This window comes from Lates calcarifer, linkage group LG15, assembly GCF_001640805.2.
Source record: "Lates calcarifer isolate ASB-BC8 linkage group LG15, TLL_Latcal_v3, whole genome shotgun sequence".
NCBI classification, from domain to species: domain Eukaryota; kingdom Metazoa; phylum Chordata; class Actinopteri; family Centropomidae; genus Lates; species Lates calcarifer.
Genome location: NC_066847.1, coordinates 22723250 through 22749528, shown reverse-complemented (window position 1 = coordinate 22749528; position 26279 = coordinate 22723250). Strand labels below are relative to the sequence as shown.

Genomic DNA, 26279 nt, shown 5'->3' with positions numbered 1-26279 from the left:
TTCCATTAATGAATCCACCATGAAAAATGAACGATTTTTCTTATGCAGTCATGTGTCTAAGGCTGCTTTTTTGAAGTCAGCAAAGACTGCCTTTGATCTTAGCTTAATGAAAAGAGAAATTGGCAGCTGTTTCACCTCTGTGAGTTCAGTATTTATTAACTTATCTGTAGCACGTTCTGACTCTTCAGCACACAATGTTCTGTATGTTTTATAGTCAGCAGAAAGGAACCTCGCATTCCAAAAGCACAGATGTGTGTGAAAAGCATTTCCGACACGCACCTGGAATTTCATCTGCTCAGCCTTCTGGGGGTCAACAGCCACAATATGCTGGTAGTGCCTGAGTGTGTGTCTGCGGTCCTTCTGCTCCGCGGCCATGTATCGCTTCAGAGCCTGCAGCACGCGCTCTGGCTGGAGGACAGAGTTGAAGAAATGGCAGGCACAAAGGTAAAGGTACTGTCTATTACAGAAAAGGAATCTACAGCAAATCTGTGTTGTTCCACATTTCACTTATTTGTATTTTCTCTACTTTTCTCTTCTCCAAGATGCACCTACCTGAGGGGGGTCAGACTGTACAGCGGTTAAGTAGTTCTCCAAAGCCAGGCGGCGGTTGTTGTTGAGAATGGCCTCAACTCTGGCGAGGTGAGTCTCCACCAGCCTCTGCCTCTCTCCAGCGACCTGCTCCTCCAGTGTCTGCAGCACAGACTGGAAGTGCTAACAGAGGAAAGATGAAGGAGTAGGTACGAGGTTGATGTTCATTTTTTCCACAGGAGATTTTAAATGACAGGATTAAGTCAATAAAGTAGGATGACAAAAGTCTGCTTACCTCATTCAGGGCCTGTCGCTCTGTCTTTGGTAGATTCTTTGACTGGTTGTCAGCCTCTGCCCATTCCTTCATGATCTGAGGGATAGTAAGAAACAGGATCAGTTGTATTCATTAGTCGGTAGTGTGCCAGCTGCTGCTGCTTCTTACTTGAAGAACACAGACAGAGTGGTAACAGTATTCTCATCGAATTCTCTGCAGACATCATTGTTTGACTCGCTGGCTGAGTTGCGTTAGAGGAATATTCACATAACGATCAAAACTGTATTTTAAGCAAGATTGCTTGGTGACAACCTTGCATTTGTGGTGTGCAGTACGACAGCTGAAAACCAAAATCTAAAAGAAAATCTTGAAGTTGTACTGAGGCTGTCTTGAGATAATGAGCAAGGATACACACCCACATACATGCAAACATCATCAGATGTGCTGTGTGATAACCGTCAGGCAATAAAAGTTATAAGGGGATTAGTTATATTTCAGAATATATAGGCTACTGTATAAAAGTAGTAGTAGTAAAGTCTCACTCTCAAACTCTCAGTTTTTTTAGCAGCATATGCAAAATTTATTTGTATTTTTTCTGTATCTGCTTTCACTGAATGTGGGTGAAACATGTACAGGCAGATGTCCCTGTCTCCCTGAGAATTAGATTAGAGACTGAGGGTGACAGAACAGCGAGTCTTGTTCCAGATTAATGGACTGGCTGTCAAAAGTCCGACCCGTCAGCCAACCAACTATTAGCCTGTTCTTAGCCCTGTGAAATTCACCTCATTGATGCGCTTCATTCTGCGTTCCTCCAGGTCTGTTTTGGCACGCAGGAAGTTGGCATGCTCAGTGTCATCCACCGGCTTCTCAAAATAAACATCGACACCATCTGTGGGCCGAGGCGTAGTCACTGGATGGGAGAGAGAGAAAACAGAGGCTGTTGCTGTTGTGCATTCTGCAAGAGCCAGAGAGCAATTATCCTGTAATTAAAAGGGACAGCCCCAGTCTACAGGGTGTGCACTGACAAAGTAGCGAGAGAGGGAAGGAAAATTTTGCACTATAATTGGAGGAATGGCAAAAATTGAACAAGCAGCAATGGAAAAAATGAAAACATCTGCTTTGTCCTGAGGAGAACATGGATAGAGGATGAAATTTTTTAGGGATTGCACCAGGGAAACACACATTATGTTGTGTAACACACTTAGATAAATGATTACTAAAGGTTGTGGAGCTTTCAACTGATCCTAAATATTGGAAAAAAATAAGAAGATTACTAAAAAAAAGTGCTGACATTACCAATCCCATTTTACTTTGATTTATTACTTTTATTATTTTAAATCCCAGCTCTTTCTAGGAAATGGATAAAATGAAACATCTCAATGGTGGAGGATTATTTAAACTTATTTCTTCATATTTTATGATGTATGTGACACCACTTGGGTTAGACTTCAAGTATACCAGATTAGTAACAGTGCATAAATTCCACTGTTACATTTTTTTAAGTTATAAGGTAATAGGAAATACTGGATAAGTAAATATTAGTATATAACATAATATAACATAACAGCTCTTCTGCAAAAAGTATCATTTTGTTTGTTTGTTATTCAAGTTCTTCTGTAAAGTGGTCAGCTGCTCCATTTACTATGTGTACGAGCATGAGCCCTGCTGAGGCTTGGAGGTTACTGTGGGTGTGGATGTGTGATATGCACCAAATCGTCCTGACACGCATGCAGGTTGTGAAGTCAGTGATCTGCAAAACCTAATGAGAGACTGAAGACGGAGAGGACTGAGCACCAAATACATGTTATCTGTGCATATACCACATCCATACATGACGTGAATGGGTGGGTGGTAGCATATGTGTTGGGAAAACAAAATGCCATCTTTCCATTACAGGCTCCAACTGCTAAAGTGAAACTGAGTGCACTGAGCACTACACTTTATTCCCCCTAAGAGTCAGAAAAATCAGCAGTGACGTAATGGAAGATTAACAAGATTAACAGGAAAAATAAAGAGGGACACTCACTGTCTCCCTTCAGAGGTGATGATGTGGTGGGTTTGTGGCTTTTCTCGTAGAAAGAGTCCAGATAGTCTGATGTCTGGTAGGGACCTGAGTCAATAGGGTATTCATACTCCTCTGGATCTTTCACAGCTATTGCCTCCTCTTCCTCTTCCTCTTCTGCTTCCTCTTCATCCACTTCCTCCTCCTCCTCTTCCTCCTCCTCTTCTTCCACCACTTCATCATCCTCGTCCACCATGCCGGCCTCATCCAAATCTGTGTCGGGTGAGGGGCTTGGTGTGGGGGCTGTTACTTTGGTACTGTGGAAAAATATAAACAGTCATTACTCCAATGACTCATGATACATGTGACCTTTCGTTGTCCTTTAGGTTGACTTACACAGAATTAGGTTTTCCACTGGTCTGGGATGTGAATGTCTGAGGGCCAGCAGAGATGTCTCTCTCCTCTGCCTCCCCTTTACCACTGGAACTCCCTCGGCCTGGGCAGCACACGTACTCCACCCCGCGGAAATGGTCTCCACAGGGCAGCAGCATCCCGTAGCTGTGGAGCTCCAGATTGTCTGCAGTGCACTCCTGAGAGGGAGGCAATCAGATCCATAATGTTAAAAACACAATGTATAATGAGCTTCAAGTGAATATTTTTCAGTTAAAACTTGCATAAAGTACTGTAACTTAAAAATAACAACAAGACCTCTGAGTCAAGAGTTTCAGTTGACAAGACGCGATAATACTACTGCTAGAACCACCTTTCCTGCTCTAGCAAACGCCTTAGGTAGGCGTACTGACAAAGAATGACATGATACACAACACACTGCATGGCAGACTTGTCTAGTCTAGTCTGCTATTTCTGTTGGGGCTGGCTGTGAGAAGGTTCTAAATCTGTACTGGAAAGTGTCTTGTGTACATGGAAAATTGTGCACTGGTGGAAAGTCAAATAAAAATTACCCTTCTGCTTTAATGTGACTGAAAACCTTTCCTTTATGTGTCCATAGGCCTTTATTGTACAGTCTGTCTGAACAACTGCCATTTTTCTGCCCCTTCTCACCTCCTTGGCAATGTTGCGCCAGTAGACATAACTCTCGCAGGCGTCCATCTGCTCCTGGTGAAGGAATCGGCATCGGTCAGGCACCAGCAGGGCCTCGCTTACGTACTCGCCTTCTACAGCGAGAGCGAAGAAAAGCTGAGGTCAGTGAAAGCTTATTTCAAGCAGTTCTGTGTCAGTATTTTAAGTGTCAAACTTGCTGCATTTGACCATCAAACACATGAATGCGCTTTAGTAAGGACAGAAATCAGACTATGTGAATGAACACATGCTGTGGGACGCAGAGAAAACATGAAACAGAAGTAGTATGATAGCAAACCAGAACACTTAAATGGGCATGGGATGCACAAATAAGGTCTGACAGACAGCATAAATGTGTTAAGTGCATGCTCCTTGAACAGACAAACTGCAGCTACAGTAGCAAGTCAAGGACATGAAGTAAAAAAAGTGCTTTGCTTAAAATGAATATAAAACATTTATTACAGAGATCATAAATGCAGATGACTGCTTTGTTTTGTACAATAAACCAAAGAGATTAAAAACAGCTTTATAGTCTCTCCAGTTTTATATTCATTTAAATCGTGTTCCTCATATAGAACTTACTATTGCTGTTCTTTATGCCCTATACATAAAGGAAAGCTTTCACCCATGAACAGGCGGTACAGTAGGAATCAAACGAGCTAGAACCAGTTCTACAGCACTGTGTGTTCGAATCAAAGTGTTTCATGACTCCAAAGTGACTCACTGTTCATTACTCATTCATTCATTCACTCATCTATTGTTAGTCGATCTTCCCCCCTAGTGGCTTGTAGCAGGCATGGCCCCTCTGCACATGCCTGCAGAAGGAGGAACTGCACATAGTGCTTTGTGCGTATTTAACTGCACACCCTGATTTAATAACACAATTAGAGAGCTGTGGCACTAGAAGAGATGTAATGGGAATTCTGAGACTAAAAAATGAAATCAACGAAAAGCCATGTGTGGTGCTAAAAGAAAATCTAAAGTCTTGCTTATCTTGTTAGCTTATGCAGCAGAGGCATAGGCACGGATTGTGTCATTTAATGCAATATATGTTTTGTAACAGCTGAGTTTTGATATTTCTCAAGTCCCTTTAAAACACAATGAGGCCATGTTGTATTATGAGTTTTGTTTCTTGTTTAATTCTAGAGAATACTGTTGTGTAAAAGTGGTGATTTGTCATTTTTTACACCTTTTTTTATTCACTTTACTTACTTGGCTTCAAATGTGGTAGTAGGTGGATTTTATTACCTTTGCACTGAGTCAGGCTACATGTTCCACTTGCCTCCAGTCTTTTTTCTGAGCTAAGCTAACCATCTCCAAGCTGTAGCTTCATATTTAACAGACAGACAGACTTGCATAAATTTTCTTACCTAACCTTCAGTAAATTATTTTGAAGTATTTCAGAAGGGTGTCTAGTGGTCAAAGATGAATGACTGCAATGTCCCTGGTTTAAATCTGGCCCTCTGCCCGTGTTTCCTATCGTTTCCACTGCTAATTTCACAAAACAGATGGCATGACCTCAAGCATACAGTAAATCTAGAAACATAAAGGATGTTTCCTTGTGCTTGTCTCCTCTCTCGATTGCTTCCTCCAGACGGACACAGGAAATCTAAACCTATGTGTTCTCGTAATTATCTAATGGCAGTGAGGTGTGTTGCTCTTACCTAGACAGCGGTAGGGCAGGACTATGAAGGAATGTGTCTGGCAGTGGCCCCAACCTTTCTTACACCAGGCGTGGATGGGGGCAGGTCTTTTCGACTCCTCTATATGGGAGATCGTAAGCGCTGGGTACATCTGGATGTACAGGCACATGCAGAGACGACAGACACAGAAACAGGTAGATGGATGGACAGAACAGAGGGATCGAAGACAGGAGGAGTAGTGGATGGGGAAGAATTGGACAAGAGGTTCAGGGGGTTGGTTGGAGCGGGGGGTAGAATAAAATAGCAGGATCAGGGAAAAAGAGGAAGGAGAGCACAGTCAGTGGGGAGAAGACTAACAAGGGAAAGAGTCGTGCAACATATTCTCTAACTGCTCATATGAAGCTGTGTAAGGCCTTTGTCTAAAGCCATGTTAGACATGGCGTACTGAAGTTAGAACTTCAGCGAACATTCTTGTCTTTCAATATTTCCAATTTCACATCTGACTACTTTCATTTAAAGTCCAGGCTAATAATTTGAAGCACGAACTCATAATGGTTTGTTGAATAGTGAGGGAAATGCAGCTGGCCTGGAGTCTGAATGCACGCTAAAATGCCTTCATCACAAATGTCAAGGAAAAAAAAAAGAAAAAAAGATGGCTTTTGTGTAAAAGCCATCACAGATGCATAATGTGCTAGCTAATCGCATTACAGTCCATTCAGGGCTCATGGCTGCTGCTCTCTGTAGCGTCTATGTACACTTTGGCCTCCAGGTGGCGCTTGGTTGCCTTTTCAGTTGCTTCAAATGAAATTTCGAAGGAGGAGTGTGTCGAGAGTATGTGTACCACTGATTACCTTACAGAAGATGTTAAAGAGTACACATATGAGGCAACAAGAGGAGGATAAGTGGATGGTGGTGCAAAAGAAATATAGTAATATTTCAACAGGCCACCATCTCTCTACTATATATAGTTAAATATATAGATTTAATAGGGCAGGTGTTAGACAAACCAAATTAGAGAAAAAGAATATCAAATTTTACATGATTTTCCTATGTCTCATTGATGTCATGCTTCATTCTTTCAAAACTCCTGACTACTTTGCCATTAAGATTCTGCTGGTAGAAGTATTGATCAAGGCTGGTGTTCATTACAGCATTTCACATTTATGTTGTTTCCCTTGCAAGGTTCGGGACCCTACCTCCTGACAGTAGGACAGGATTTCGCTGGGCTCTTTGAAGCACCCCTGTCGGCCCTGAGGATCCGGCTCCCACTGCCCGGTCTGTAGGTTCATGTGCATGAGCTGACGGCCGCAGAACATGGCAATCTGTGGCTCTACCACCTGGGGGCCTGGCCCGTTCACCTCGGCCATGGCCAGAGCCTAGAGAGCGTAGGGAGAAGTGGGGAAAGAGAGAGAGAGAGCGAAGAAAGGTGAGGATTAGTCGATACAAACACAGTGCCAGATAATATTGTGTTTGAAGCTGATCCAGGTTGGGTAGACCACAGATAATTCCTAAATGCACTCTATCCCGACATTAGGCTGAGAGTGTGTGCCGGGGTATAAGACTGAGAGTGAGCAAGAGATCGAAGGCGAGAATGTAGGAAGGAAGAGGAGGCTAATGCACAGGAGAATTTGGGGAGCTTTAAGAGAATATTGGCAAACCTAAAAATCAGGAAAGATCCCCTGGTGAAATAACCCTGAAGCTGAGTGACAAGAAGAGCCAGAGAACTTATCGACTGATGGCCTATGTTCCATGTTTGCTGGCGGCACTGTGAGCTGAGAAAAGCAGGAATAGATGGTGGATGAAGAGGAAGGTACACAGCAAAAAATATACAAGAGTATGTAAAAGATTTCTCCCTGTCTGCCTCCCCTCCATCCCCCTCCTCCAGCGGCCTTCTAGGATGTTGTTATTGATCAGGGGATATGTTGCCTCTGCCTGGGGGAGGGCCCAGGGGACCCCACATAGAGGAACAAACAGCAGCCAGGGCTGGGAGTCAGGTGTTAATACAAGCTCATTGACCGACGGGCCACTTCACTACATTAACACACAGCACCGAGACAGAGAGAGAGAGAGAGAGAGCCCAGGGAGGAATAAAGATTGGAGCTCTATAAACAGCACAAACAAGTACTTTGTCTACCTTTACAGACAAAACAGGTTTTTTCCAGAAAACATGACAGCAGCGAGGACTCAAGAATCACAAGAAAGTGCAAAAGTATATCATGTTCCACTGGATGTCTGAGTCATCTCTGGTGCAAAAACGAGCTGTTTACCAAAGAGAAACACACAGACTTCTGCAGGTCACATAGCTCAAGTAAAAGATGTCAGTTTCTCAGAGCGTCACTTGACAGCAACACTCACTGTAGAGAACACACAATAATGTTTACTGTCCAAAACTCTTCAAAAGGGCAACCCGCACCCTGGAGCCTGATGTATAGCTCATATCCTTTCATCTGCACTGACAGACAGAGAGATAGACCTACTGACGACAGACGAGATGAGCGACGCTGAGCCAATTAGAATGAAGTTGCCCAAAGGGAAGAAACTGAGAAGAAAAAAAAAAAATATGGGCGAGTGACGCCTGATCAAAGGGAAGCCCTGCTTTGGCCGACTGGAGCTCAAGTGTTTGAAGTCCTAATTAAAATTCATACAGAATAAAATAAATATATAAAACCCTTTGAGTAAATGTACAATAAATATAATAAGCCCTGAGCAGTCTATGCATTATAATTACGCTAAGAGGAGTTTGTGTTTCTGCATGTCTTAGCAGATTTCTTACAAATTATGGTTCTACTTTTAATTACTGCTGACCATTTCCCAAAGCATACTAGAATTTTTCTGATTAATGAATACATTTCTGCCGACCTTACAGACCACTGTTTTTTTTTTCTATTAGTTTTAATATTGTTTGCATGTCAATTAGCAGAGGCTTACAGAGTTCCTTGAGATAGGCAATCCATCATAGTGAAAATCATCCTTTTTTCCTAAACCACTTTCAGGGACATGGGCTGAAAACATAATGCTCAGTACATGTTTTTTAAGTTATAATGTTAAGTTATTATAAGTCTGTCATGTGCTATAGTATAGAATCAAAATGACATTGCTTTCTCAGCTTTTTTGTTATACATACGTTGCAGATTTTTTTAGATAATAGCACTTGCTGACATCTTCACTGTGATGAATTACCTGTCTCTAGCAAGTTTCAAGTCCCTGCAAGTAAATGATCACCCCATACTTAAATGAGTGGAAACACTGGCTTCCGTAAAGTTACAGAAAGCCTGTTCAAAAATCTAAAATAACTATAGTACGCTTTGGAAAATTGTTGGTTTGGGATTTGCAGTGAATTGACAAATGTTAACTCTTTTATTTCTAGCTTCATGGTGTGAAATGTTAGATTCTCCCAGAAAACTAAATGGCTGCGTTAGTTATTGACAGTGCTGAACTGGAGGTTTTTATTGGATAAGCGCAGTAAAACACTGCTGAAGCTGCTGAAACAAGCTGCTGAGCTAATGTCTAAATAGATATATCTTTTTGACTCAGGGAAGGTCAGTACCACAAAGAAAAAAAAGAAACGGGGGGGAAAAAAAAAACTTCCGGATATTTGAGAAGATAACCTGGCAGCTCCCCCTGGTCTGGCTCTCTCATTCTGCCTGCTCTCCACTACTGCACTTGCAGAAAATCAATGCTGAGCGACTGCAACTGTATCGCCACGTTCCCCCCAATCAATAGCAGTCCATCAGGAGCCTGAGGCCCTGACCTCCAGCACGGCAAGGCCGCACACCCAATCTCCAGCCTGATCTGGGACCAGATTAGATCTCCCTCTCGCGATAACCCCTAATAAGAAATACCATTTTGAGATGTATACTTCTGTTGGTCTGTTCCTCTGTTCCTCTGTGGCAGAAGAAAACCTCCCACTTGTTTTTGACCCAGTTTGGAGCATAATCACTCCTTCGCCACGCACTGGTTACAGACAGCCACAGCGACAGCACCACATAAACATCGCTGACATCACATGGACCCACTCTGTTCTGCTGTGTGGATGCCACATGCTCCCTTTGTAGGTGTTTCATTGTACTCTGTCACTGTATTTTCACAGCAATAATAGGAGCTGTCATCTGTGTGCGTCAGTCCTTTTTATTATTACCCAAAAATGGTGATTATCCTTTTAGGAAGCATTAGTTGCTAGATAGAAATGCATTCTGTGGTATTTGACATTTTTATTTACAAGGTGCTTCATGTAGATTAGTCATATTGTAGGAATTTCTTTTGTATAAAAATAAATACTGAGTACGGAAATCAGTTAATGCAACACTAAACGGAAACATTTGGCAAGACTGTGCTTGAACTTGGGTATGACAGAAGTCTGATTTAATTCCAGTGAATGTTGTTTCACAGTTTTCATTTCCTTTGCTGATTGTATATGTATAGTCACTTGGAACTTTAATTACTGTGTTAGACTAGTCTATACAGCTTTTACAATTTAATGTGCATTTTGCTTAGTTCAACAGATTGAATTCCATCTATTACTTTTACGGCCTTGACCGCATATGATTGATATTTCTATAAACATCAACACCAATATGTGACCTGTGGCCCAGCCAGGATAGAGATGCACCAATATTCATGTGCCAGACCACTGCAGTCAGTGCAGCAGAACGGTGGAGAGGATCTGCCAAGTTGATAATCTTGTTTAAATGGCAAATTGGTCAGTCAACCAAGTGCAAAGTCTATCTGATAAACACAGTCAATTGGGAAAAGAAGGTTTGGAGAGAAGGTAGCGTGAGACTAGGTATCATTTACAACACAAGTGCTAAAATGCTAGCACGGCCCTATGGGTGGCAATGTTGGTCTGACAAATTCATGGTTCCGTGATAATGTAACATATTAACTTTGGCGATCCTAAGACCTCTCCTGTAGCACAATCATCATTCATTCCTGTAAGCCTGTACTCCACTTTGTGTATGCTAACACTGCATGGGTGTAAATGATTGATAATATATTTCAATAGTGCTGAGCATTATTTGGCATGATTTGAAATCTTACCACAGCAGGTAACGTTTACAAAAATTCAAGAAAAAACATGCTTCTCCCACAATGCTTTGGGGTCTTTAGGGGACACATTGCTGTATTCAATAGATACAGATTAAATAGACACAGACAATAGTCCTCTGTAGTGAAGGATTAAGCTTTTCGTTCACAGCTAAAAATAGCTTTTGCTACAGTGAATGGATCACATTCTTGTGCCTTCATTAAGCTGTTCTGTTCATGTTTTATACTTACAAATTACAGCTGCTATTCCCTTTGGACTGACAAACATGCAGTCAAAGATTTCCAGTGTCTTGGTTGTGCGCAATTTCCATTTTGAAGCCAATTAGAGTTAGGACTGTTGTGGTGTGAGTGTGGCAGTGGAAGTCTCTGTGAACACTCCCAGTCTCCATCAGGAGCTGAGGCACACTGATCCATTTGGATTCACAATAATGCTTCACAATCTGTCAACAATTGTGCTTCTTCTCTAGTAAAGGACAGGCTGCAGAGCTGCCCTCCATGTCTCAGCGAGAAAATACTGTAGTGTACTGAAGCATCTCTGTATAGTACCGACTGCAAGTGTGGGGGAGGCAGGGGGGTTCAGAGGTTGGTAAGGCAGTGCTGTTCACCCATCCTGAGTCCCACATATCATGTCCTACTGCTGATGAGGCTGAACAGGCAGACAGCCCAGAAGCCTGACAGCTCCCCACTGCAGAGAATGCTGCATCATTAATAACGACCTGGTGATATAAAGCTGGAGACATCGATTGGCTTTCTGCCTTTTCGCCAGTTTCTTTGCCTCCCGTTAGCTCCCTTGATATTCTGTTTTTCTCTGCTCGTCTTCTTCATACCCACTGCATACTGACTGTGCTGCTTAACTCTGTAGTCACGTGTGTATCTCCACAGTCTCCATAGCAATACACATCACAAGGAAACAAAGTGATTGCACAGACACGAGAACACACTGTGCACTGGATCAGAAGTTGTGGAACAGCTGGTGCAGATATAATAATAGTTTCACAAATATCCCTCTAGTAGAAAGAATTATGCCTCGATGTGGAGCACCCGTAAGAAGAGCCTACAACAGACATGATCTGGCAACATTAATACTTCTGTCAGTCAGGACTGACTTTGGGCCAGGGCAGTACATTTACATGTTCCTTCAGCATCTTCCACCCTGTTGTAATTAAAATTTCAGCACCTGTTCCACCCTTATGTTGCAGGATGACTTCATCCTCTGTAATGATGCAATCTCCTGGCCCTGGCAGGCAAGCCAGGGTAGAAGGGGCGGAGCCCACCCATCATTTGTCACCTTTTACAAGTTGCTGCCAGACTGTACATTGAATGCATCAGAGGCTCTGAGTGGATGCAACATGTCATGTTATGTATACAGCCACAATCAAATAGGATTTTCTATTCCCTTGCATGTAATGTGATTGATTCTGTTTTACATTGTCCTGCTTTATCCTTTCATGTTCAATTTATCTATGATCCATTTGTTCTGTGCTGCCTTTGTTATGGTACATGCTCTAAATTACCTGAGGTATTTGCTCTGTGTTTATGTATTTGTGGTAATACAAGGTGTATGTGTGTTGCCTCTGTGCATACACGACTTATTTGTTTTTCAAGCGCTATAGGAATGAGAGGAAACTTGAGAAAACACTAGCTACTACATAAATACAAACACTCTGGTCAGAGATATATTGCAGGGAGCTTACTAGACACACTGTGATTAACTGGAGACATCATACCCCTGAGGAGCTAATCTCTACTTAGCAACAGGGATCTGGGATATCCCATGTAACCAAAATACACCATGTAGTGGCAACGAAACCAAACAGCCACACATCACAGGCATGAAACAGTTATTAAAACAGCCACATCTGTTTGTTTATCTGGGATTTGTTCTGACAATTTTGTCTGTTTATTATAGTGTGACAGAAATGTGCCTTAAAAGGGTGCCATAGAATAGAATACTTAGCTACTAAGCATCAATGGGAGAGTCATTAAATTACAACAGGGACTCTGGCATAAGAGGGGAAGCTCCAGGCAGTAACACTTGTACATTAGTTCTCAATACAAATGTTACAAGAGTTTACATACTTCAACTAAATTTCCAAAGAAATCCCATTAGGTTATGTTGACAGTGCATGCAATTAAAAAACAAAGTTGTTTTTATATATACATATATCTACAGTGAGCTCTACACTGTGCAAATTATGCACTTAGTAATTTATGGTGTGAAAAGCCTGGTTTGGTAGAATTGCTCCTGACTAGTATAAGACTGCAGATTGGCCAATTGCCATTATTCATGGCGAGAACACACCCACGTACAAATAGCCCTCACAGATGCATAACCCATACGTGTATGAAACACATACACACACAAACAGGCCTTCCTGGGCATGTCTTTTGTGCCTCTCTGCAGCACAGATGGCTGAATAGTGGGTGTCTTCCTACTCTCTGGGCCCCTCCCTCACTCTTTCTCTACATTCCCCTCTCTCCTCTCCCTCCACCTCCTCTCAAGGCTGAGCTCCATCCACCTCAGCCACCCCATCCTCAATATCCCCTCTCGTCTCCTTCTCCCCTCCCTAACAGCTTTCACACAATGCCTGACACTCGGCTGTTTGGCCTCCCTCCCCGGGCCAGTGCTAAATGGCCAGATAGATTTGGGAGCATTCATCATTGTAATCATGTTGTTTAATTATTCATAGGCTCCATCAGGCCTCTTCCTGGTGTGGCATGTAGTTATTAGAGAGTAGCAACATTAGCCTGCCAGACTCTCATGGTGCAGAGGGGACAAAGGAGGATAAAGCAGGTTAGCGCTGTACACTGACACTCATCATTATACATCTCTGACTAATGGCTAATTGAAGCCATTAATTTTCTATTCAGAAGAGACTGATGGGCACAGTGGAAAATACTGCACTGTGTTTTATGTATTGTTATATAGCTTCCTACTGTAGACCACACATAGTTGTAAAGTTACTAAGTGAATACTGGACTGGATGCTTCATTTCAGTTCGTGATAACCAACTATTATGACAGAGGCTTTTGGTTGCAGAGATGTGCAAACATCGGGCTTCATCAGTCCAGATTACAGCGGCCCAGCCCCCAGCTGGGCACACTGGGAGCAGATGGCCCCATAATCACCAGGGTTCATCTAGGTCTGAAACAGCAGCCAAAACCAGCTCCAAATATTTGATTTCATTTCAAGTATAGCTTAAAATAGAGGACATGTCAGATGGCATCACTGCAAGAGACTCCATAGATCTGAAGGCTGGCAGTGCCAAACATTTCATGGCAGTGGTTATTTAGGAGTATGTTTACTCAGAGCTGCGCCCACTGGGGCCTGCATGTATAACACCAGAGTAGCACGTCCTGTCTCAAGGCTTTTTCCTGTATCTTTCCAACTAGCACTCTATAGACTGCTGCAGTGGGGCAGGACAGTCATGACTGATTTCTCTCTTTTGTAAAGGTCGCTGTCTCCGAATCACATGACCTTAGTTAGATACAGACTTCCCTGATGCATGAGAGCACCATGGAACTCAACTGAAGCTTCATACCCACAGGAACAGAGACTTCACCTTTCCCAGCTGGGACCCAAACGTCTCATAAATATCATGTTCACACACATCCTGCCTCTGTCTTTCTCTTTTTATAATACACTCTATTATACTGCACACACCTGAATTTTACTTCCATTGTGCAGGCAATACAGCTATGTTTCCTGTGAGCTTTTTTTTTTTTTTAACATCCTGCCTTTCAGCAGCGGCATCCGTGGTAAAACGTGCCAAAAATGGCCAATACAATCAGAAGAGCAAAACAGGAAACTCCCACAGATATCAAATTGATTTAATGCGTGGTGTTCCCAGTTCTATGGAAAGATGGTATTGAGCAATATTCAGAATGAGACAAGTGATTGCGATACTTGTGTTGCACAGAGTAGGCTGAACTTATACGCATGTCTGCCTCTCTGTTCCACCCACTCTTCAACAAATGCTTCTTCTGAGTCATACACCATAATGACGCCACACTGTGCATGTTTTCTCTCCAGAAGAGACAAAAACACAAAGCATAGTTGGTCACTTTCACAATCCTCTCTATGCTACCACCTCCTGCAGATATGTGGGAGACAGACAGCTGCGTAATAATGTTTCATAAATCCAACCAAAAAAAAAAAACAAAAAAAACAGAGAGCCCGGAAACATTAAAGGCCTCCAAGATTTCACTCTCCTCAGCGCAGCCAGCTGAAATGATTTCATCTTCTGGTAGCATTGTTGATGAATTTCTGCTGTTATGTAACGTTGCTGAATCTCCTTTACAGCCAAGCAACACAACACGGGAATGCCGACATGTTAATGCCACACGCTGTGAGCCAGCAGATGTGATTTCAAGCTGAAGAGCAACCTCGGGGGATTGAAGGAATCAACGGCTTAGCAGAGATTTGAGCACTGCAGGTCCATCGGAAACATCCTAATGTCAACACAATTGCCTCTGAATCAGGGATTTTCTGCAGGCAGATTGAGACTGACACAATGCAAACAAGCTCTTCAAATCGGTATTTATACTGTAAATACATTCAAAGGGCTTGAGTCACATCTGGGACTCAAAGGTTCAAATTTCTATTACTGAGTGCATGTTGTGCACTGTCACAGCTAAAATGTATTAAACACTAGGATAATTACTCTCTATATTATTGTGGCCTTTTCTACCATATAATTCAAAACATCTTGGTTCATCTTGAACAAGTAAAGCAGCGTATTCTGATGCTAAATACATTAAATAATCCCCCCATTTAAATGACCAGCTCTGAGCTGGGTCTCTGAAATTGGTAACTCACCCTGGAACCAAATCCTGAATTTAGCAAGTTAATGGAGATTAGGAAGCAACATGATTTTCAATTTCAGACAGAGGACACATATACAGACAATAACTTTACCAGTAGAGCCAAGTATCAGAGAAGTATGTATTTTGTGCAGGGGGAGACGAGACTGGAGGCTTTAAAGCAACAACGTAATGCCCTTGAGCATTTTTTAAGTAGATTAAGGGAATCTCACAGCCTAAATGAGGGCATGTTTAGGGCTAAAAGACTGTAATAATTGATCCACTTAAGGACAGGCTGCCTTTCTATGGTGTTCCTGACAAACAGCAGGCTGCCAGCATCTTCTTGTCTCCCTCTTATCTCACACTCTGGGCCTTTCCTGCTTCTGAAGCCCTTTGATGCTGTTGTTTTGCATCTGTAGTGAAGTTTTTCTTTCTGGGTATTCTCCTTGTGATTCACATGTCATTTCTCTTGCAATTCTACTTTTACATTTGCTGCATTTCTATTAGTATTGCACATAGTTGATACATGTGTCTTCTACAGATCTGTCTACATCGTATCTCATGCTTGCTGAAACAAGTAAAGGAATCTGCCAACTGAGTGAAACAACTTTCATGATCAGTTGCAAGAAGAGTTTTCTTAAAGCTAATAGCATTCCAAATTTAAGCAGCTCACTTAAAACACATTCAGCTGTTTTGGAAATGAAATCTCTGAGTGAAATCTGTTCAGGAGTTTTTTTGGACATGGATGCATTTCATCCATATGACTTATGACCTCTGCACTTTCACTGCAATAATCTGGTAATCTCCCGTCCTGTACATCTATATTACTGAAGCACGTCAAGTAAATAAATCAGTGCTGAACTAAATGTAGTGTATATATACAGTATAGTGGCAGAGCAATGAAACAAGTAGAGACTTTCAGAGAGATGGAGTAAGATGAGTAATACCCTGCTGCACAGTGGGGGGGGAGTTGGTGATAGAGGAGGGGGAGGCGGGGGGGAGAATGGAGAGGGGAAGGGGTTAAAACATTCATATATCTCTTTGCTTCTGTCTCTTATTTATGCACATATACAATTCTGATCACATCGTGCCAGCTCCCCTGGGAGGCTGTCTAGCAGATGCATCTTATGGAAATGAGGTTTTGAGGTTATATATATACATGTAGAGAGAGAGACAGAGAACGTGAGGTAGAGGCATAGTGGTATATGGTTGTGTGTTAATATTATTATTATATTTGTTGAGGTAGGGGTGTGACCAGAAAGCTAAAAACAGTAATTGATGTTTTTATTAGTGGCAGAGACCCTACATCCATACCACACACAATACATTATACACCACATTAAATATAATGGGATGTATATAACATTTAACTCAATTTCACAACATGTTGGCTCATTGTTTTAAGAGGCATGTGGAATCACCACAGTGGGAACAAACTGGTCTTTAACTCCCAGTGAGAGTTCAGAGAGAACACCACTGCTGATGAAAGAGCCTCAGCATGGCTACTCTGACCCCATCTAACTGCAGATGTATTGAGGGGATAACCTTTTCTCAGGTCTCTCAGTGAGTATGTTGCCCTGCACAGCATATTTGGCCCACTGTTCATGGTAATGAGGTGCTCTGTTAATGAACAGCAGGGATAAACAGCTAATGCTGAGTCTGCTGGGACCAGCTCGCCACTCATTCAAAGCAAAGAAAACCAAGGGTCTGCTAAAGATAAATTCGATGAAACAGCGTGCGGCGCGGCTGCATTTGCTCCCCCCACGTTTTACATCAGCTTCCCCTTACTTGCCGTCCTCTTCATCTGTCTCACTTGTTCCTATCGAACCCGTAAACACACTTTTTTTTTTAGCCCACTCCTCAACGTTCTCCCTCTCAGCATCACTTGGCCACTGAGGGGGGTTGCCATGGCAACACCACCCACAGGAGCCGGCTACCTTCCCTGTTACCGTAGCAACTGGTTCCCTACAGAATTTTGAGCGTGTCACTCAGTCTCTCTCTCTCCCTCACTCGTTACCGGTCTGCCTCTCTCTCTCTCTTTCTTTCTCACATGAAAGAATCCCCATATGTTTGGTTCGACTTTATATCCTGGGCATCTCGCTGATCGCTGGCTTAATCGGTTGGTTAGCTTTTCTTACCACTGCCTGTTGGTTGTTTACACGCCACTTAAATTACTTATACAATACTGGACCCTGCTGAGTTGGGCTTATTGTATCTATCTGGTACACATTTTGAAAACAAGAAACTACTATCTCTTGATCAAAAACATTTCCCCTAAAATATTATAAAAATATTTCAACTATGCTAATAATGTCTAATTACATATATAGCAGGGCAAATGACACCTAAATAATAATTTAATCCAAATATAAACAGTTGCAACAACAATGCCCTGGTGGCATGTGACCTTCAACCAGCAGAAGTACAGGTAACTCCAAAGACAGTGATATAATTAGCAACATTATTAAAATCTAAAAATCAAAAATAAATGTAATATCAATGATCAATTAGAATCAGAATTAGAATCAGAATTATTATTTTGATTATAATAATATTGATAATAATTATCAAATGATGATCAAAGTAATTTATCAAGCAAAATGGTAAAATGTGTTGGTTTTAGATGATAAGATAATGTTAAGATTTGCCACTTTTTCTATATTTCCTGTGACTTTAAATTGGATATTTTTGGGTTGGACTGGTCAGACAAATCTATGTAATTTAGCAATTAATCAATTAATTGTGAAAAGAAACACAGATTAATATAACATATCAGTGGTATTAACAATCCAAATACAGTTAATAAAATATGCCATATTAAACAATATGGTACTGACTTACATTGAGTGACTATCAGTGACAGCATTATATCGTATTCTTTTTGATGATCCCACTCTTGCTCACTTGCTGCCCTTGGTAAATCTCAGTGTGGTGAATCAGTAGCTGACTTAATGATTCGTCACACATGTCTCTGATTCCTCTGCTTCAGAGTCACACAGTATGCTCATATCGATTATTACAGAAGTTTGAATGTACAAATTCGAACCAAGTCATTTGAAATGCACATGATAAATCACCTAAGTAATAAGTAGTAGGAAAGTGCAACTGCTGTTCTATGTGGTGTTTTTAACATATGCTAATCTTGAAGGCACTATAACACTTCTTTTTCACAGTATGAACTTCATTTTTCTAAAAACCCAAGCGTCTGTATGCACCTCACATTCAACACAAGAACTAGACAGTTCCAGCAGCATGAGAGAGCACAGTTTGATAAATCCACTGCCAAAAAAATAATAATGATAACTGAGATCATGTCAGGCTGACATGTCCTGTCTTGCTTTAGCCCGCACAGTGTTATTTTAGATCAGGGCCACTCTGGCAAGATAATGTGTGCTGTGCAGAATCACTCAGTAGATTAAATATTAGTGTTATCTCATTTCCTCAGGCCATAAAGTCTCCACAGACTGTCCAGTTGAAGGGAAAATGGTTTAATCATTGAGACAATCTGTAAAAAAAAGACCCCTCACTGGGGCCCAGAACCTCCATTTGTGCTTTGTACTTTTATTACATTCTTCTTCTAAGCCACAGTTAGACTCATGCGAAGTATCCAATTTGTCAGCCGAGCTTGGGTGAGTATTGGCTGTTAACTGGCACAGCTTGGCCTTGGCTAGAACACAATGACCCTGAGCTGAGAAAAGACTGAAATACCCCTTGTTTCTCCCCAACACTGGCTGAATCTTTTTGTCAATGATTAACAGCAGCCACAGCAGCACCTGAGTCTCTTTATCATCTAAAGCTGTCTGCATCATCGGCCCGATTCTCTATAGTAAGCAGGCCATCTGTATATATTGTATAAAATATAGGGAGAGTGAACTGCAGACGGTCTTTTGGAGAATCTGTGCTGGGGTTGCTGAATACTGAGCATTGAGTCAAATGCTGTGGGAACATTTTGTCTCAAGGGAAGGCGTGTTTGAGACTCCTTTGCTAGAAATGTTCCCTCTTCTACAATAAATTCCATCCTAAAACACATTGACACTGGCAGATAAACAACTGCTGGCAATGATTTCAGTTGCCATATTTGGGAAAATATTAAATTTCTCTCTGTGCCTTTGGGTGATCATACAGTATACACCTTCATTGATATACTTAAACTTAGCTGTCAATTAAATATCAAAAACAGGCACCACCTAACCCTATCCAACATTCAATATCAAACTAAGGTGATTGTAAGAAAGCACACTGAGAAATGTTGGAAATCACTAAAAGAGAATTTGATGCCATATGTTAAGGGAAAATGTGTACAACTAATTGGCAAATTATGAGACAAACCTCTCGAAATTGGTGAATGTGCTGAATAAATCTGACTGGTTCATGCTGTAAGAATGTTGAATAAAAAATCATGGTCAAAGATGTTTGAGTGGATCAGTAAAGGGTAGTGAGAACAGAAAGCCAGCAGCTGCAAATAAAGAGAGGCAGAGGCAGATCACTGAAAATATCAAGAGTGAAGAAGGCAAGAGTAGCAAAGTGCAGAAAAAAAATAAAACCAAGGGTGAGTTTAGAGCATAAATTATTCAAGAACAATCAAAGTATATATGAGGAAAGTGAAAAGATGTCACTGGCCACTGAGAGCTGCTGAGGCAGACGGAGGAGCAGTGTCTGGGAGAGTGGGTTGAGGAGGGAGGTGAAGGGAGGTGCCTCTGGGATGTGGCGGGGGGGCGGACATGAAGAAGCTGGGGCAGAGACAGAGAGGAGGGGGTGAGGGGGCGGGGTGGAGGATGAGGCAAGAAGGAGACAGGCGTGGGGATTTTCTTTTGTGTTCTCTAGAGCAAGGCTGGGGAGTGGACCTGGAGGGGTGGAGAAGGGGTCGGGGTGGGACGGTGGGAAGGTTGGAGGGAAGGAGGGAGGGGGCAGGTACATGAAAACCAGGTAGCATGAAGACAAGAGGGCTGGCGCCAGTGCGTTGAGAGGGTGCGTGACAAGTGCCAAAGCCCCGTCGACAAGCGAGAGCCCAGACCTTTCCACGGCCTTCAATAATTGATGCGGCCTCTGCAGTGTGCCATCTTCATAAAGCACCAAGTGTGTGGTGAATGTGTGTGTGTACTTCTGAGTTATCTGCGAGTGTAAGCGCATTTGTGTGAACGTAAGTGAGTGCTACCCATCAGTGCCGCCACACCTTTTGTTATATTCTGATTAATGTCCTAGAAATTAGCTTTAAATCCATCTGCTGAAGCTGTGTGTTTTGCAGCCAATGCTGCGCAAAAGATGGTAGAGCAGGAAGGAAGGACCTGCCAAAAAGAACCTCTGTTTCCTCTCTGTAACAGCTTCCCAGCTTCTAATGTTCTTCTGTAGAATATTAATACTGGCCTGATCAGTCTCAGCGGACCCAACAACCCCACAGTCTCTCAAAACCCCTCAGCCAGCGCCGTTAAGGAAATTAGATTTTGCAGTCCTGCTTTCATACAACTTGCTGCCACACTCTGGCCACGGGGTTTTTCTTGCCTATGTCCCTCCCTCGTCTCATTTCAAGGCCACCTGTGAATACATGTACATGACAGAGATGGATCCCTCTGCTTTTCCCAGCTGCCTGGGCTGAGTAGCAATAGAGTTGGGCCCCGTCCATTATCATGCACTCCACCCTGCAACCCACATAACATTCTACATGCGCTCACATCACTTGCACTCTCTCTCCTCCTTCGCCCTCACGCTCTCCATTTTTCAAATCATCCGCTGTGCCAGGGCAATCCCCTCTCTCTCTCTCTCCACCAGCCCTCAATCTCTTTCACTGCGCTCTCTCTTTTTCCTCCTGAACATGGAGGACAAGTGTTATCACCACACTGCAGATGTTTGCGAGTGGGAGGAGGGGGGGGGACTCCTCTGAAAACCTCCCACTGGCTGCGGCAGGACTAAACATCTCGCTTCGCCCTGGCATTAAACTTTTTTTTCTGCAGAAATCCAACCCATTAGGCTTACAGAGGCAGTTATGCGGGGTGCGAGGACCTTGGGCTGCAGATATCTCTGTTCTGCAAGACTCCAGAGAGGAGCCAGAGCTGGATGCAATCAGGACAGCTGCGCTGGTCTCACAATCCCTCTAGGGTGACACTGGACAAACTTATTGCATGTATCCAAAGACACAGAGAAGACACTAACACACAACCAAATTACACAGTCCCATCAGGGCTTCAGCTTCTTACAGACACAGGTGCAAGCATCATATTTCATCTGCACGTAGCCTAGAAATGACATACATGTTATATCTGACACGCAGTGAGTGGATGATGAAAGGTAAAATAATCTTTGGAGAATTGGGAGTAGCTTTAATCTAAATTCTTTTTTTAATCTTATTCCTTAATTATGTGCGACCTAGAAAGAGCTGTGCAGCCTGGGAAACCACAGAAATTAACTCATCAAATGTAGTGCATCAGTTTATGCATGACAGGCTATTGAGATGCCATAAAGTGATGAGCGCTGTGAGCCAACATTATTAAACTCTGAATTGGGATTTGCTCTGAGAACCAGAATTTGAAATGTTTCGGAAAGGCCAGAGGACAAGATTGAATGATCTGACACAGGATTTGGCAAAGCTTTCCTGAACCTACTGGGGAGGGGAGTGCAATTAATGTCAATTTATTTTCAGCAGAAAAGCTGGATGAACTCTACGCCTGGAGACACACACACGCACAAATATACACTTTCTTCGCTTCCTCCCAGACTCTCTAAACGACGAGCAGCGACAATGAACATGACCCCCAGCTCCCCGCTAACAACCCTCTGAAACACACGACGCAAGGCTCTGTTTCAGTGTTGTCGATTGCAACAGTGGCCCAAAGGGGGCGTTAATGTCATTCACTGGTTTGTCATTTAACAGTTCAATTGCTAAGGCACATTTATTTACAGCGCTCCTTTCCTCCAGTACAGTGTGGGTCCCATTTCACAATGACTCTGCAGGATTTAATCCAGGCTCTCTGTATGTGTGTGTGTGTGTGTGTGTGTGTGTGTGCTTTCAGAACTTGGAAAGGAAGCCAGATACAGAGAACAGGGAGGAAAAACATGTGATACAATAAAATGGTACGTTTTATGCCCACTGGCACACAGATATAGTAGAGAATGGCAAGCACACGGGAATCCATTAGCGGAACCCGATTATCTTGTGGCTCTAAAATTAATTAAGTGAGTGTAGGGTAGTGTGTGTGTATGTATGTGTGTGTGTGTGAGAGAGAGAGAGAGAGAGAGAGATCTGGTTGTCCTTATCTTTTTTTCTTCTTTTTGTTTTTTTTTAAACAAATCCTCTTGTGTTACTGCATTGAAAGGCAGATGGGGGTGGGAGGTGCATGAATCTGCATGGCCGTATTCCAGCACACGGCCTGAAATTGCTGTTAGTGGTGGTGGGAGGGATCATACGGTGACTTCATAACTCCCTATTTTTATTTAATCTCGCTCCACGCTCCAATCTGCTTCCTGCCCTTATGCTCTCTCCTTCCCTATTCTCTCCCTCTTTCCTCCCTTTATGCCCACTGTTTTCACAAACCTCCGGTGCTTCCTGAAACCTGTAGCTACAGCAGACGCAGTAGGTTTGTTTTCTGCTGTTGTTCTGCAGCCTCTCTTGGCCGGAGTTCTCAGGCTCAGGTTCACACTGCAGTCATTTATCTTGATAAATACAAAACTGGTTGACTAAAGCCGAGCAGACCTGTGGTCCCTGGTCCCCTTTTTTTTATCAAATATGGCCACACACCAGTGCAATCATTGTATGACTGCTTTCTTAAATCACATTTTCCTGTGTGTGAGATCTTTGTTGTAGCACTAACTGTGCTCACTGCAGCCTGGCTTTATGTTTTGTTGATATGTGAGTATTCACAAAATCATTGTGATTCCCTAATGTTTGTGGTCTGAGGAGCGGGTGGTATGACGACAGATACCGCAGGATAATATTAATTTGTCAGCTGTCAGAACCATTTCTACAGTGGTAGCTGTTTTGCAGGCTGTTGCAGATTTATCTAGCTTTGTTATTTATGTATTTTGCACCAGTGAGATAAGGAATTTGTTAAGATTCTTTAATTGGCAGAATTAACCAAAACTTGACAGGGCTGTCTATGAATTTTATCCATAAACATCATGATAAGGCTGTGCAATATGGATAAAATCTTGGCAATGGCACATATAATTTCATATCATGATTATAGCTCACCATAGTACATATTGTGTATATTGTGACATGATAAAATTTGGTTGAGAAATAGTTAATGGACAAACTCACTAACCAGGAATGTGTGACATTCACAAATCAAATAAAAATCTACTACTGCCATAAAACACTGATGTGCAACAATAATCTACTACAGCCAACTATACTCAAGGGATTGCTGACACAATATAAATGTTAGGGCAACATTGCTCCCACCTGACAAATTCCTTCCATCTCATGGTATATTGTTACATCAGTTGTACCTGCCTACATATTATATGTATCAAAATCACTATGTTGTTTGCTGCAATATGTTATCCATGTCTCCCACTCCTATTCAACATGAAGGAGCACATGTAAAAAACGATAGTGACACATGAAAACACAGCAAATTTAATTTAGTCTTAGCTTTTTCTACTCTCCATTAAAACCAGACTACACTGTACAAGTTTATAGGCTGCCCATGAAGGCGGTCGTTTCTGCCATCTCTCCGTGGATGACCTTTTGTGTCAAGATGAGAACTGCTCAGTGTGTCAATTACCTAAATGCCCTGGGTGCGCTGTGAAAGGTAAGTGCTATTACAGCTGAGATACCTGGGAGGCCATGAGTGGACTTGGCAAATGTGACATGCCTGGCAGCAATGCGTCTATCACAGCAGCAGCAGCAGCACAGAATGATGCTGAATTTATATTTCAGCTAAAAAAAAAGATTGTGGCTTTTTATTATATTTACAAGTGTGATTATATTCTGACAAGACATTGTTCCAAAGCACTAACAATATTAAATATTACGCTATAAAAGAGAGAACAAAACAAAATTGTCCAATCTGCACACTTCAATTGAATGAATGTTGAGTAAATTAAGGGAAGCTGACAGTTTTATTAGGACTAATACCACAGTGTAATCCATCCAGCCAACCCTCTCAGAGTAATCTTCAGTGTAAACCTTCATGGGCAGGTCTCCTTGTATGAAGCTAAAGCCTGTTCCTCAGCATAGCAGTAATCCCACTAAGGCTCTTAGAGGAGTGAAATTATTTCAGAATGAAAGGAGAGGCTTTATGACTGTTACAGACTCACTGTGGAAGATGGCTAATAAATAAACATCTCACAAATCCTCTTGGGGAACTTTCTGGGGGTTGGGGGGGGTGAGGTCTAAATCAACAGTCGAGATGCTTCCATGTTCACTCGCAGATATCTATCCAGAACAAGGTTGGCTCTCTCCTCGCGCTTCCAGGTGGAAAAGTGAGTTTGACCTGAAGTACAGCTCCAGCTGGGACATCATGACTCATCCCCTTCCCTCCCCCCACAGCTCCCTCTCATCTCCTCTCCACATTCACACACACACACACACACACACACTTGCACCTCCAACACTACCACCACCCTGCTCCTCCTACTCCCATGCAGAGTTGAAGTGCACATGCTCCCAAAGACGGGTGACTTAGGAGTTATTGAGAACTAAAGGTTGAGTCTATCAAAGCCTGGGTCTGCTGTAAATCGTGATGAGATGGGAGGGAGGGCCGGAGCAGCTGGTGCCCCCCCCCCACCCTAATGATCTGTCTCTGTACAAGAGACACTGACTGTCGCCTCTCTAGCTATTGATGAAGACAGATGCCAATAGGATGACCCCCACATCTCTCATTAGTACACTCTGTATCACACTCACACACTGTACATCCAATGATATGTCAAAGTCATCCCCTGCTGACTGGAGCTTATTCACATTCATCTTCAAGGCAACATATTTAGAAACAGAGCTCTATCATCCTGATTCTCACTGTAAGATTCAGTTGGGAGTTTAATCTTTAATCTATTCAGTGTTCTTTCACGAAGACCAAATGTGACACAGAACAGCAATTGAATATGCATGACTCCATCCTGCTCAGGAGCTGCACCACTCCTACTAAAGGACGGATGCGAGCTGATTTCTTTCCCCCTGACAAGGCCAGATGAGATACAACAGAGATAGGATTTGATCTCCATCCTTCCTCACAGAGCAAAGGGGCCTGTATAACATTCATCACGTCAGATACAGGCCCAGACTTGACGCAACGATCCCAAAACGTAAACCACAATTTTCTTATGGAGCCTCTTATCTTCCATGTCCCGAAGCGCGAGCTCTTCCATTCACGTCCTAGTACGACATTTGCTTTTCAAAAATCCCTTCACTATCACTGCGTTATTGTAGTGGACGTTGTGTGTCATTTCTCTTGTTGACATAGGACGGTGCTCGAGGTTGCATTTGTAAATTAAAGCTGCCCTAGATAAGGGTGCGTGTCAGCAATATGGAGATAGGAGCGACTGTGTGCGTGGCATGTACTATGTCGAGATGAAAAATAATAATAATACAGCATTTTTGTCCTGAAGTCTACATTCAGCAGGAAAAGATACAGAAATGTTGTAGTGCGCCATCGTTACAAATGTCTTGCTCTTACCTCGACGTTTTCCCACACGCAGTAGGACATCACAGCCAGCAATATAGGTAATGCGGTATGTCCCATTTTCTCGCCTTCTTTTGTCTCTTATTATAACGAAGTTGCTATTGCAAAATAACTGACTCCAACATACGCTGTCTGGTTACATCAGCTGAAGTGATGGACGGTGCGTTTCGTCGGCGCCTTCCTGCGATATCTCCTGCGTCTGCGTCCTGCTCGCTCTTGCCAACGGGGGCTCTCCAATGGCAGCCTTGGCTTTTTATGAGGATGAAGCCTGACAGAACCAAGCCCTG

At 42.6% G+C, this 26279-nt stretch overlaps 1 protein-coding gene across 2 annotated transcripts in view; it reads right to left on the bottom strand.

Annotated features, from left to right (window-relative positions):
• The window catches only part of aplp1 (amyloid beta (A4) precursor-like protein 1), a 31568-nt gene extending 5289 nt beyond the window's left edge, over window positions 1-26279 (bottom strand). For both annotated transcript variants that reach the window (XM_018687720.2, XM_018687728.2), the window contains exons 1-10: window positions 25987-26279; window positions 6724-6903; window positions 5549-5678; window positions 3867-3979; window positions 3201-3394; window positions 2829-3121; window positions 1585-1712; window positions 824-898; window positions 553-711; window positions 280-408 (exon numbers count right to left, since the gene is read on the bottom strand). In XM_018687720.2, the coding sequence (XP_018543236.1) occupies window positions 280-408; window positions 553-711; window positions 824-898; window positions 1585-1712; window positions 2829-3121; window positions 3201-3394; window positions 3867-3979; window positions 5549-5678; window positions 6724-6903; window positions 25987-26052 (1467 nt within the window). In that variant the 5' untranslated portion in view covers window positions 26053-26279. The remainder of the gene's footprint in view (window positions 1-279; window positions 409-552; window positions 712-823; window positions 899-1584; window positions 1713-2828; window positions 3122-3200; window positions 3395-3866; window positions 3980-5548; window positions 5679-6723; window positions 6904-25986) is intronic.